Here is a 13,043-nt window from a genome sequence, read left to right as displayed (position 1 = left end):
AATATTAATTATAGTTAAAAATAATAATAATAAATATTTGATTAACTCTAATTAGAATTAAAATTTTATATATTAATATATTATTATTTTTAAATCGCAGTGATTTATAGTGTTATTCACGGCCAATGGAGAATGGTTCTTTGTCCCTTGTCGTGTCATTTGAGAAGCCTATTTGAGTCCAATAAAGGGAGGACATATCATTAAATTGAGCAGCCTCCAATCTTTTTCTTTAATTTGTTTTTATTATTTGGTGCTCAACAACCAATAATTAATTGTACAATTATGTAAAAGCATGGTCCTTTAACAGGGTTTTTCCTCATGCGTATACGAATGTTTGTTGGCTCAATTAGTACAGACGGACCACTCTCAATTGAATTATTATAGGTTTGATTCTATCTAATATTGTGAGAACTGTATTGGTGAGTAATCTATTCACACACTTATAAACACTTATAATTTTAGAAAAAAAAATTACAATTTTAGTCCCGCACGTATAGGGAGATGGCAATTTTAAAAACTAGGTCATGTAATTAAAAAAAAATTTAACAATCTGAGGAGAATTCTAATCGAGAATTCCCGAATTAGAGTGCACGTGCATTTTCATTATTATTATTACTACTACTTGTATCACGGGTTGCTAGCTGGTTTTCTTTTCCTATGTGCAATCAAATCCACAGAAAACCGCAAGGGCCTTCAACCCCTCTAGTTAATGTCTACAAATTTAGACATTTGATTGATTTTCTTTTTTATTTTAAATTTTTACAAGGACTATCGTACTAATCTAAAACTCACTACGATATAGTATAATATTCACGACAAAATATCAAGTGATAAATTTTACAATTGTCACTACAAAAACGTATTAAGTGAAAATAATTTTAATCTTGTTGTTATATAAATATTTTATAAAGATTATGTTATTTATGTTATAATTTAGATAAAAATTTTATATGCGTCATGTATATATAATAAATTGAATAAAAAATACAATAAAATTTGAAAAAAAAAAATACAATCTAATTAGACCTACACTGAAATGTGTAGTGTTTATGTCAACTTCTAAGCAAAGCAAACACTAAAAATTAGCAACACTTGAAATATCCATAATTTCTAATCTACGTACGTGCTATACTGATTTAATCCATTTAATTGCGAATGGCAAATTTTTTTTCAAAAGCAATAATATAATATGAGTGAATTCTTGGCATGGCATGCACTATACATAATATGTATTACTTTTTCGTGTCACATTATTATGTATTAATGCATACTTTATTATTTCCATTTCACAATATTCCAATATGTAATATTTTTTTCTTGTATTAATTAGTTTAATTTGATTTGGCAGAGGATAGTATTAATTAATCATATGCAGAATAATGGAGGGATTTTACTTAAATTTTGAAAAATTTTAACTTAAATTGGGTTTGGCTAAACCTGAGCCTTTTATATGAAAAGTACAAGATACTTGTCATGTGATTGGTGTACAGTTCAAGAAAAATGATTAATTATATATATGACAAGTGTACATACTCTATGTTATTGGTTTAGTTCGATCAAATTTGAGAGAGATAAGAATTTTTCATTAAATTTTATAATCCGGTTCACTTTTTATTACATATCTAACTGCCTAGCTATATAGACATGGATTTTCTTGTAGACAGCCATGTGAGGAAGAGATACATGGTCTGCCATTAAAGGGCTTCTTCAACAAACACGTTCTATTCATAATGTGGTGAAACGGGTGGTTGTTGTTCTCATTTAATGCAATCAATGAAGTGCTAAAAATGTATGTTATATATAAATTGGGTTTGTCCATGTTGATCTTCATGCAAGTATTTTTCACACAAATTGCAGTACATTAATTTGTCCTTTGAAATGGCAAGTGGTGCAATGAGAGTTGGCATTCTGTTTTTGCTTTGTTTTCATGTTCTTGTGGTGAGTACTACTGTTGTTATTGCTAGGACCATAAATGATGACAAGAAGTTTCCGATAATCGGCAAGGGTGGAGGGTTTGGAGGGGGTGGGGGGTTTGGAGTAGGTGGTGGAGGCGGATTTGGGGGTGGAGGTGGTTTTGGAGGTGGCGGTCTTGGTGATGGAGTCGGAGGAGGATATGGAAAGGGTGGTGGGGTTGGTGGTGGTTTAGGAGGTGGTGGTGGAATTGGAGGAGGGTTTGGCAAGGGTGGTGGAGTTGGTGGTGGCATTGGCAAAGGTGGTGGTCTAGGAAGTGGTGGTGGAGTTGGAGGAGGGTTTGGAAAGGGTGGTGGAATTGGAGGTGGCATTGGTAAAGGTGGTGGTCTAGGAGGTGGTGTTGGTGGTGGAGTTGGAGGAGGGTTTGGCAAAGGTGGCGGAATTGGAGGTGGCATTGGCAAAGGTGGTGGTCTAGGAGGTGGTGGTGGAGTTGGAGGAGGGGTTGGCAAGGGTGGCGGAATTGGAGGTGGCATTGGTAAAGGTGGTGGTGTTGGTGGTGGAGTTGGAGGAGGGTTTGGCAAGGGTGGTGGAGTTGGTGGTGGCATTGGCAAAGGTGGTGGTGGTGGAGTTGGAGGAGGGGTTGGCAAGGGTGGCGGAATTGGAGGTGGCATTGGTGGTGGAGTTGGTGGTGGCATTGGCAAAGGTGGTGGTCTAGGAGGTGGTGGTGGCGTTGGAGGAGGGTTTGGCAAGGGTGGCGGAATTGGAGGTGGCATTGGTAAAGGTGGTGGTCTAGGAGGTGGTGGAATTGGGGGAGGGTTCGGCAAGGGTGGAGGAATTGGTAAAGGTGGTGGTATTGGGGGTGGTTTTGGAAAAGGTGGTGGAGTAGGCGGAGGATATGGCAAGGGTGGTGGCTTTGGAGGCGGTGTCGGTAAGGGGGGTGGAATTGGTGGAGGTTTTGGCAAGGGAGGTGGTGTAGGTAGTGGTTTTGGAAAAGGTGGAGGAATTGGCGGCGGCTTTGGTAAAGGTGGAGGGTTCGGTGGTGGCATGGGCGGTGGTTCTGGTGGAGGGTTTGGCGGCGGATTTGGAAAAGGTGGAGGAGTAGGAGGAGGATTCGGGGGAGGTGGCGGTGGCGGTGGCGGCGGTGGAATTGGACATAATTAATTTACTCTTCTCAGCATGGATTCAAGATATTACAAGCATACCAATTCAAAATATCTATTATACCAACCATTATTATCCCTCTTTTATTTATTACAATTATTTTGTCATGAATGATTTATAGTTATAAAGTTGAAAATTTCTTCATCCTACAATTTCAAAGTTGTAATCTGTCTAGAGGGCAGAATTCAAAAATAGTTGATGTAACATGTAACGTTCAAAAATATCATAATCTTAGAAGGAAAAAAGAAATAAAAAATTAAGTACAATTATTATTATTATAGAAGTGCATGCAATAATCTCAATGAGCAGTGTATTGACTATTGTTTCACCTTTATTTCACAATATATATATATATATTAAATATATCTCTTATTATGTTAAGATGGATTGATGTTGTCTATGTAAATTTGAATATAAAATATACACGTTTTATATAAGTACAAATTCACATAAATAATATTAAATTATGAAAGTACGATGAGATGGAATTGAGTAGGTAGGCTGCTAGAGTTCGGTATCATGACCAAAACCTAAGTGAAAGAGTTACAACCCCACCTCATTTATTATTATTGGTGGTATCAAATTAGTGTATGCTTTTTATTTGAATGAAATTAATAATGGTTTTATTGTTTTAGACTCGTTAATGATTTGTTATATTATGTTATCAAAAATATATATTATTATTTTATTAAGTTAATAATTAAAAAATATGTTTATATTTACATATATATGTATGTGCTCGTGCAAAAAAATGTAATAATTGAATTAAAATAACGATAAAATTATTTCAAATGAAAATATATAAAATAGAAATTAAAAATATAAATGGGATCCATGGTGCATAAATAATTATGATCACATAAGACTTACGTTTAAACACCTCGTAAATGAAAAAAAGTTACAAATTATTCTAATACATTTTTGTATGTCATAGAGGGAAGACTCTTCAACTCGTTCGTTCCGTTGTTGTGTTGCCGTCCTTGTAAGTGTTCTTGTAAGCAGTTTATGATTTTGTGGGCATGTTTTAATATGTCGTAACGATCGGAATCGAAATTATCTATTTTTTTTTTCCTTAAAAAAAACATACATTCCATCATAGTGAAAAACGGCCCCAAAATGTTCATTCCTATCATTGAAGTAGCCCAACAATCCAGCAAGGAAACCCATTGTCCCATTCCGACAAAAAATCAGGATTTGCTGATTCCGGATATAATTTTCGTTTTTTGACATCCGGATTCAATTATTATCTATCTATATATAATTCAATTTTGATTCTCGAATGATTTGATTTAATTATGAAGATCCAAATCTGGTGAAAATTGAGCATATTATTTTGAGATAATTATACTCTTTTTTTATGAAATTTAGTGTAAATACTTATAATTTTTCTATGATTTGATAATTATATTTAAAATTCTTGAGATTTGTTTCGTCTTTCGTAATCAAGATTCATCGAATTTACGACTAACAAGGAGACTTATTGTTGGAGGGAAGCAAATTTCAGTGGTATTAAATATAATTTTTTTAAATTATAAAAAAATTAAATTTAATTTTATCAAATATAACTAAAGAAAAGTGTAATCATCCCTGTTATACTTTAATTATAAAGTTTAACTATGCCAACTAAGTTAAGTCCCGTTGCCTCCAGTGATGGGAATTAAAGAAACAAATTCAACAAATGGACCCACCTAACACTGCTCAAAAGTCTTCCTCTCTCTCTCTCTCACCCACACACACACATACCAGTGTGGAACTTAGCTAATTCAAAGGACACAATTCTCAATGAGAAACATGTAATACTATGTGACCATAATTTATTGATGTCAGTACAATTTGTGCAATAAAAAATTCCATTAAGAAAATCTTTAGTCCATATTGGCTCTTTGTGTGCTTCTTCTGTCTGTCTGAAGGTGAAGATTCAGGTTGCTGTTAGATATCATATTTAATGCTCACCTACAACATTTCTTCCTCTGACTTTTGAGACTTTTCTTGGAGAATTCACACTCCAGAATAAAAAAAAAACCCATGAGGAAAAATTACTGACTTTTAAAAGTAAGGTGGAAAAAAAAGCTTTGGATTCTTGGTTGTTGGTTAATCTCAACCTGTAAAATCAAGAAAAGGTCTTTACTGCTGGAGATGAGAAATGGGCTGTGATGGATTTTATGTGTTGTGGGCTCTGCCCATGCCTTTCCACCCAGCACAAAAGGTGCTTTCTTTAATAATTTTTGTATATTTTTTTAATGTAGCTGCATTTTTTTGTAATTATGTTCACTGCTTGTTGTTTTTCACTATGATGGAATGATGGGGTGGTGGGTAGTTTGTTTGTTTTTCACTTGGCTTTTTTCTCTGTCAAAAGTTGCATCTTTGACTTTTGGTTTATGGGTTTTGTCTAGTGCTAAATCTACCTGGATGTTTGGTGAGTTTCTCCTGAGTAAATTGCTTTCTGCTGTGCTTTTGTACTGCGAGTTCTTTTATTTGGTGAGGTCTGATGTTTTTCTGGGGTAATTGGTGGTTCTTGGAGCTGGGTTTTGGGGTCCTTGTTGGGGATTTGTCCTTAAAGAGGTAATGTGGAAGTGTTGAATTTGAAGTATGTTTAGGAGTCTCAACTTGCTTGCTGCAGTAGTGTTCTTGTGAGTTTAGTATCTGTAATTGCTTGATTTTTAGAGATACGTTTGAGGGGAATTTTTTATACTCGTAGATGGAGATGCAACGAAAACTTGATGCGTAATGGAGAGTGTGAGCATTCTATCTTGTTTTACGAGGGAAGTATTGATCGAAATTCTGTCTGTCTTTGTGAAAAAGTGGAAATGTTCACGATGGCATGTTTAAGTGCTTTTGTCGTTCAGTCTTCTTGTTATCTTCTCTGTAGAAAGGATCGCTTTCTCCAAAAGTTGAGTGGATTTTAGTTGTATGAGTGTTGCATGAATGAAAATCTAGTCATTGTTATGTGCGGGAATCCAGTGGATTTGGGGTTAATTCTTTTCTGATCTGTTGGTGATCAGGAACACAACAACTGTGATGAGACGGGATGAGAATTAAATATTGGCTGTACAGACAAAAATCTACGTTGAGCTTAAAACTGAGGAAGATGATGAAATGCATTTGCTCCGGGGAGCACTTAAGAGTGGATGAAATAATTCCTTCATCAGAGTCCCTGGCAACTCGGGACTATTCGGCCAGTGGGTATTCTTCTCGAGCAGGTGAGACTGACACAAAAGTTGACACCAGCAACATAGAAGAGGCAGAATCATCGCTTCGCGAGAGTGGCTTTTTAAATTATGAGGTTCGTGAATCTGGCTTTACTGCATTGTAGGTGACTTAAACTGAGGGATGATTTTTTCATTTAGCTATTATCTCCTTCTTGCGACTCTTGAAAAATCGAATTGGCAGAAGACATACGAGTGACAAACATTAGATGTCTTGAAGCGCGCGTGTGTGTATGATTTTGTAACTTAGTTATAATAATGTCCGAGGTGGAACTACATTCAATGCTTATTTCTAAACTGTGATCTTTCTTTCTCTGCAATTTGCATGAAATCATTCTCTTGAACATATTTTTTAATGGTTTTAACTATTCTCTACTGAAGTATTCATGGGATCGTTACTGAAATGATCTTTTCTCCAAAATAATTTGAATTTTCAACTCTGTAATGTAGACTGAGGCAAACTGGATTTGTGTTGGTGTTTCGGTAAAACACCAGTTTATCCAATCCAGATCCTGCTTTCTTCAAATGCACAAGTTACCTTTGTTTCTTATCAGTTTTCCGTTAGTGGTCTCATTTTATGTGGGACTTGTAGGAAGCAAGAGCTTTATTGGGACGACTTGAGTATCAAAAGGGGAATGTGGAAGCTGCTCTTCGGGTTTTTGAAGGAATCGACATTGCTGCAGTGGTTCCCAGAATAAAAATCACTGTAGTTAGAAGATGCGAGCTTCCTAGACGTCATTCTCAAAGTGACAATACTCCGCCAATGTCTATGCACGCAGTGAGTTTACTTGTTGAGGCAATCTTTCTCAAAGCAAAATCACTGCAGGCTCTTGGAAGGTATACAGGTATTGCTTTAAGATTTTCCACTGTATACAAGTAATTTCATGCCTTTATTTGGGTCAGAAATAGAGGGATGCTGTTTTTCGATTTCCTACAGATGTATACTGTTTTAATGTTTCTTAACTTCATTCTTGGTTTTACTTGTTTTAGTCACTAAGCTCACTTCCTTGGGATTTTGCAGAAGCTGCTCAATCATGCAAAGTAATACTGGATACTTTTGAATCTGCAATACCAGATGGCTTACCTGAAAATTTTGCTTCTGACTGTAAATTGCTGGAGACGTTAAACAATGCCGTTGGGTTACTTCCAGACTTATCCAAACTTGCTTATGATCCTCAAGAAGTAATTTTAGCTTATAGAAGGGCCCTACTTTATCAGTGGAATCTTGACGTGGAAACTAGAACAAAATTAGAGAAGGATTTTGCTATATTTCTTCTTTACAGTGGTCATGACGCAAGCCCTCCAAATCTTCGCTCACAGATGGAGGGCTCGTTCATACCAAGAAACAACGTTGAAGAAGCTATTCTCCTGCTGCTCCTTATTCTCAAAAAATTTATGCTCAAAAGGATTGGATGGGACCCGTCAATTCTGGATCACCTTGGTTTCGCATTGTCAATAGCTGGTGAATGCACGTCGCTAGCCCACCAGATTGAAGAGTTACCTCCAGGAATTGTTGAAAGCAAAGAAAAGTACACGTCTCTAGCCCTGTGTTACCACGCAGAAGGTGATGATATAATTGCTCTGAATTTGTTGCGGAACCTTTTGAATAATAGAGAGAATCATAGCTGCGGGTTTGAGTTATCACTGGCTTCAAAGATTTGTGCCGAGGATTCTAATTCGCTTGAAGAAGGGATTGAATATATTCATAAACTGCTTGCTCAATCGGAAAAATGTGAGCAGAGGGCTAGTTTTGCAAATTACTTACGAGGTCTCTCTCTTTCAGCCCAATCTGGAGGTGTAGGGTCTGATGCCCAGAGAATATCGAGGCAATCTGAAGCACTTGAGGCACTTGAAACTGCTCAAAGAATGACTGAAGGGAAAAATTCTAGCATTTTATTTTCTCTTAGTCTAGAAAATGCTGAGCAGAGAAAGTTGGATGCTGCTCTTTATTATGCAAAGCAGCTACTGAAACTGGAAGCTGGGTCTAATGTAAAGACTTGGATTCTTCTAGCTCGTATTTTGTCAGCTCAGAAAAGATATGTTGACGCTGAAAACATAATTGATGCTGCTCTGGATGAAGCAGGGAAATGGGATCAAGGAGAATTGCTGAGGAGCAAGGCCAAACTGCAGATTGTACAGGGCCGTTTGAGGGATGCAGTTGAAACATATACGAAACTTCTTGCCGTTCTTCAAGTCCAGAGAAAGAGTTTTCGATCTCAGCAAAAGCTCTTAAAAGTATGTGCCAGATTATGATGTTCTAGATCTATATTTAAGCATGCAAGTACATATTCTTATACTGAATTTCAAGTTCTGGAAGATTATTCTGAATTTATATGCTTTCAGCAATCAGAGAAAGTAAACTGGGATGTTTTTGTGTGATATCGAATTGGTTTTTGGATACTTTAGCCCATCTTACCTTCTTTTTTCTGTTTTCATGTTCATCTTCATTATTCTGAAAACCATTTCCATCACAGGACAAGCAGAAAGGCAGTACAAATTTAGAAATGGAAACATGGCATGATCTAGCAAATGTGTACACCAGCTTGTCTCAATGGAGGGATGCAGAGATATGCCTTTCAAAATCCGAAGCTATCAATCCTCATTCAGCTTCAAGATTACATTCTGCAGGTAAATCATGTTCTATATAAAAATGTAACAGAAGTCTCTGTCAATGGTTCTTATTTCATTTTGCCAGGTTTACTCTATGAAGCTAAAGGCCTGCCGAAGGAAGCTCTGAAGTCTTTCGAGAAGGCACTGGACATTGAACCTAATCACGTCCCAAGCTTGATATCTACTGCTATTGTTCTCAGACAAATCAGCAACCAATCACCTCCAGTTGTAAAAAGCTTTCTGACTGATGCTTTGCGGCTCGACAGAACTAACTCTACCGCCTGGTACAATCTCGGCCTGCTCTACAAGAGTGAAAGCAGTGCATCAGCTCTGGAGGCAGCAGAGTGTTTCGAGGCTGCAGCCATTCTCCAAGAATCCGAGCCAGTTGAACCTTTCAGATGATGCATTGCATGATCTACAACACATTTCGTTGTCTTTTTGGTCCAGTAATTTTCAGTTCTATAAGTTCACCCCAGATGACATTTTGACCAGGACAACTTTGGCTAATTCTCTACCAAGATGCATGTTCACAGATGCCACTAACGATATCACGTCCTTCGTTCTGTTTTCATATATTTGACAATCAGGGGAGTCCATCCAAGGTTAGTCTTTATCACTCAGAATCTTGAAGTTCTGACAGCTAACTCTATCCACATTTGAAACACTAACGAGTCGATGTTTACTTTGTAACAATAGATGTTAGATACTGATAGAAAGTCCCTGTGCGAGAGCCCATCTGCAGTTTTAATCCATTTTCTCCATCGTGTTACAGCTCGATTTCTTAAACAAACTGAACTTAAGGCATCTTGAAGTAAAATTTTCTATGTACAAATCATTGGATGTACTTATATCGATCATGGGCTGCACAACTACAGGGAAGAAAATCTGCACAGAATTTTGCTGGATTATGAAATCATTGATGTACTTGATAGCGTCCCGAGTTCTTGATGCATTCTATGGTATAATTGATCGTTTCTATATTATGGAACCAAAGTGAGAAATGTTCTAAGTTGGGAATACAAATTGCAATTATGAATTTAAAATCATGTGAGTTGTGCATGTGAAGGAAAATGTTCAGTTGGAGCCTGAAATTGTCTTCTGAATGCTACCAAGTAATATTTTCTGAATTCTTTAGATGATTATATGCTCTTTTTTGTTTGTCCTGTTGAGGTGACATTGTAAAAATTAATGAAAAAATGTATTTTTCCTAGGACATAAGGTTAAGTTAAACATGTGTACGATCACCATACTTCAATAATCTCACATTGTAATTCAGAGGCAAAATTGTAAACTTAATCCCATAGTTTAGGGCTATTTCAAATTTCGCCCATGCTTTATAAGGTTTTAGATTTAACTTCATGTTTCATTAGAAGTAACAAAAAGAGGTCAAAACATTGCGAAAGAACTCCCTCCCACTAACTCACGCGTTAAAACCAACGTATGATAATTTTTTTGACTCATGTACATGTGACTTTCACATAGGTTCTTAGCTGTTAATTTTAATATCTGTTAGTGTTGGAGATTTTATGTAACGTTTTGGTCTATTTTTGCAACTTTTAAATGAAACACGGGGTTAAATTTAAATCCCACAAAACATGGGATGAAATTTGAAATGACCTTAAATTGTGGGATTAGTTTGCGATTTTGCCCAATTCCAAAACTAGCATATGAATTTTGCATATAGTATATTGATTATTTTACTTGTCTTTTCTTTTTTAACTAATAATGATAGTTGATAAATAAATTATAATAACTCATATCAATGCACTGTGCAATACTTTAATATAACTGATAACGATAAATGAATTACAATAACTCATATAAAGTAAGACAAATACCAAATCTCAACCACTGCTCTTTAGGACAACATAAAATTATACAAAACTTTTACTTTTTCAACTCTTATTCAGAACTCCGTTTGCAGTCAAATTGATCAACGCTATCTGGAAGAGAGGGAGTAACAGAATGAATACTTCGCTTTTCATCATTAGAAAATTAAAACATCGGAAGCATATAACAATGAAGTTTCTCATATAGAGCAGCAGAAGAAGAAGCTACAAACATAAAAGAATGAAAACCTTACAGGAACGAGCAATCGTCAGTCTTTTTCCTGTCCCTATTAAAATGAATTCGCTGTTCAAATCATTTCTTGCTGAGATCAATTCCAGCCTTCTTAGCCACCGCATCCAGTCCATTCTTCTCTATGGTCTTTATAGCTTTTGTCGACAATCGCAATTTGACGTAGCGTTTCCCAGCTTCCCACCAGATTCTCTTATACTGCAGATTCACAAACTGCCGCTTTATTGTCTTGTGGTTTGAGTGAGAAACCTTGTTTGCCTTGTTCGATTTCTTCCCGGTGAAAGGACATACTCTACCTGAATGATGCAGAACGGGTTCAATATAACTCCCAAAATTCAATGCAAATGATCGAGCAAGAACCAAGGTTTTCTTCTTCCTTAGCATCCAACCGGTTTTTCTTAGTGCATTGTCAAATCCTGGATATAACCCCTAACATTTTCTTGGTATCGCATAAAAGATATAACTTTCTTGCTGATGGTTCCTATGTGAATGCACGTGAAAAAATGCTAATCTATATTCTATAGGCCTACTTTGAACTAGTCTGGACATTAAGATACTTCTAAAACAATCAATTAACGACCTTGAAGTGAGATATACTACAGAAAAATCACTCCGCACTTGATATGATGTTAGGTTTAGCAGAGTGCAACTTACACGGGCAAAAGGCTTCATTTGTGCAACCAGTAATCGAGCACAAATGAGAAGTGTTCTAACATCCAGTTCCCAGAAATGTTAGTTTGTAAAGACAAAGGAGCTGCCCCTTCTAATTGCATGCTACCACTTGGCACTAGCACCAAACATACATATATTTCAGCAAGTGGGAATCACTTTGCAAAGGATTTATAACGTTCTAACCAGATCCCAGTTGACATTTGAATGGTAGTCTAAAGAAAATCACAGTTCCATTAAAAACAAAATTTACATATCAATACGACATCTTCATATCCTAGAGTGATATATACTGATCTTTTTTATACAAGGCAGAGGATCCCGATAGCCAGTTTCGGAGTACCAAATCAATAAGCAGTACGAGATTCGAACTAAAACTACGTTATAACAAAAGTCGAAAACTGCACTCTTGGATCCTGATACACTTTCTAATATAAGTGTTTCTTGGAAATTCTATAATTTATCCTACTTATATAGTAGCTTTAAGCAAACCATAATGCTAATCCAACCTTTCATCCTCTAAACAGAGTACAACAACAGGAGCACACAACACAACAATGGTATTTAATACAGTCTGATTTAAAGATTGCACCTCCCCTCCATTATAACACAAAACTTTCCCTTTCCCTTCCTAATTGGGAACAAGTTAAATCATTCATACCAGCACAGACTAATTATCTCACTCTACCCAGAAAGGGGAAGCAAACAAAAAACATACAAACGTTAAAAAACTTAAAAAAAAAAAAAATTATATCAAGGAAAGAAACAAGAAGATAAATTCTTCATATCAAGAACCCAAAGAGCAATTAAGGATAAGAAACTTACGGGCAACAGGCTGAAGGGAAGGCCTTCGAGGAGCAGAAATAGGAAGAGGGGCACTTTTCTGAAAGTGGGCTGTTGAAATCTTGATGCCACTCAGCTGGGATGCAACGAAACCAATCTCTGAGCTTGTTCTTGAACTCTTCAATGAAAGTTTGCTAAAATTTTGGGATTTTTTCGCTGCCACACCCACCATTATCGGTCCTAGTGTAGCTGTAATCGTCGCCATTGCTGCAAAGTTCAGTCTTTTTTTCTTCCCTTTTTATCTTTCTTTGGCCCAGAAAACGTTTCAAGCAAAGGGGAAGCGAGTGAAGGAAAATGGTGTGGATAATGGATGCTGTTTAATTTGTTTATCCCAACCGTTCTTTTCGATTTTCCACTTTGGCCCCTTGAATATTATTATTATACATTTTACCCCATATGTTTGTGCTTTTACAACATTTATCTACCTCGGTTAATAGATTTACAGTGCAAGAAGAGGGACTGCCATATTTAGAATATTTTCTATAGAAAAAATCTTACCAGAACCAAGAATTCCGGCACCTAATATTACGAACTATGATAATTAGCAGTAAGAATCATGTCATG

The 13,043-nt window shown here is 36.3% G+C and overlaps 3 protein-coding genes across 6 annotated transcripts; 2 read left to right on the top strand and 1 right to left on the bottom strand.

Annotated features, from left to right (window-relative positions):
• Positions 1,843-3,341, top strand: LOC105171758 (glycine-rich cell wall structural protein). The gene has a single exon (XM_020697460.1). It carries the CDS (start codon positions 1,879-1,881, stop codon positions 3,070-3,072), a length of 1,194 nt encoding a protein of 397 aa, XP_020553119.1. The 5' UTR covers positions 1,843-1,878; the 3' UTR covers positions 3,073-3,341.
• LOC105171757 (protein NPGR2) lies at positions 5,021-9,604 on the top strand. Of its 3 annotated transcripts, none has more exons than XM_011092970.2 (6): positions 5,021-5,278; positions 6,075-6,355; positions 6,871-7,123; positions 7,300-8,513; positions 8,753-8,906; positions 8,974-9,604. In XM_011092970.2, the coding sequence occupies exons 2-6, from the start codon at positions 6,101-6,103 to the stop codon at positions 9,288-9,290; spliced, it is 2,193 nt and encodes a 730-aa protein (XP_011091272.1). In that variant the 5' UTR covers positions 5,021-5,278; positions 6,075-6,100; the 3' UTR covers positions 9,291-9,604. The 3 variants fall into 3 exon arrangements, with proteins under 3 accessions (XP_011091272.1, XP_011091274.1, XP_011091273.1); XM_011092972.2 differs by lacking the exon at positions 5,021-5,278 and adding an exon at positions 5,347-5,488; XM_011092971.2 differs by lacking the exon at positions 5,021-5,278 and adding an exon at positions 5,495-5,634.
• On the bottom strand, positions 10,715-12,780 carry LOC105171756 (50S ribosomal protein L28, chloroplastic). 2 transcript variants are annotated; one of them, XR_848601.2, is made up of 3 exons: positions 12,462-12,780; positions 10,972-11,263; positions 10,715-10,831 (listed from the first exon to the last, which is right to left on the bottom strand). XR_848601.2 is itself a non-coding variant. In XM_011092969.2 (2 exons), exons 1-2 carry the CDS (start codon positions 12,682-12,684, stop codon positions 11,031-11,033), a joined length of 456 nt encoding a protein of 151 aa, XP_011091271.1. In that variant the 5' UTR covers positions 12,685-12,780; the 3' UTR covers positions 10,847-11,030. The 2 variants fall into 2 exon arrangements, 1 of the variants encoding a protein (XP_011091271.1); XM_011092969.2 differs by lacking the exon at positions 10,715-10,831 and having other exon boundaries at positions 10,847-11,263.

The sequence above is a fragment of the Sesamum indicum genome, linkage group LG10 (genome assembly GCF_000512975.1).
Source record: "Sesamum indicum cultivar Zhongzhi No. 13 linkage group LG10, S_indicum_v1.0, whole genome shotgun sequence".
NCBI lineage: Eukaryota > Viridiplantae > Streptophyta > Magnoliopsida > Lamiales > Pedaliaceae > Sesamum > Sesamum indicum.
The sequence above is the reverse complement of the archived record's forward strand: the minus strand, read 5'-3'. Positions and strand labels throughout refer to the sequence as shown.

Coding starts and splice junctions, on each gene's coding strand:
- LOC105171758 (XM_020697460.1), top strand. CDS start 1,879: ATGGCAAGTGGTGCAATGAGAGTTGGCATTCTGTTTTTGCTTTGTTTT.
- LOC105171757 (XM_011092970.2), top strand. CDS start 6,101: ATGAGAATTAAATATTGGCTGTACAGACAAAAATCTACGTTGAGCTTA. Junction 7,124..7,299: donor GGCTCTTGGAAGGTATACAG/GTATTGCTTTAA, acceptor GGGATTTTGCAG/AAGCTGCTCAATCATGCAAA. Junction 8,907..8,973: donor TTCAAGATTACATTCTGCAG/GTAAATCATGTT, acceptor TCATTTTGCCAG/GTTTACTCTATGAAGCTAAA.
- LOC105171756 (XM_011092969.2), bottom strand. CDS start 12,684: ATGGCGACGATTACAGCTACACTAGGACCGATAATGGTGGGTGTGGCA. Junction 11,264..12,461: donor TTCCCTTCAGCCTGTTGCCC/GTAAGTTTCTTA, acceptor TGCATCATTCAG/GTAGAGTATGTCCTTTCACC.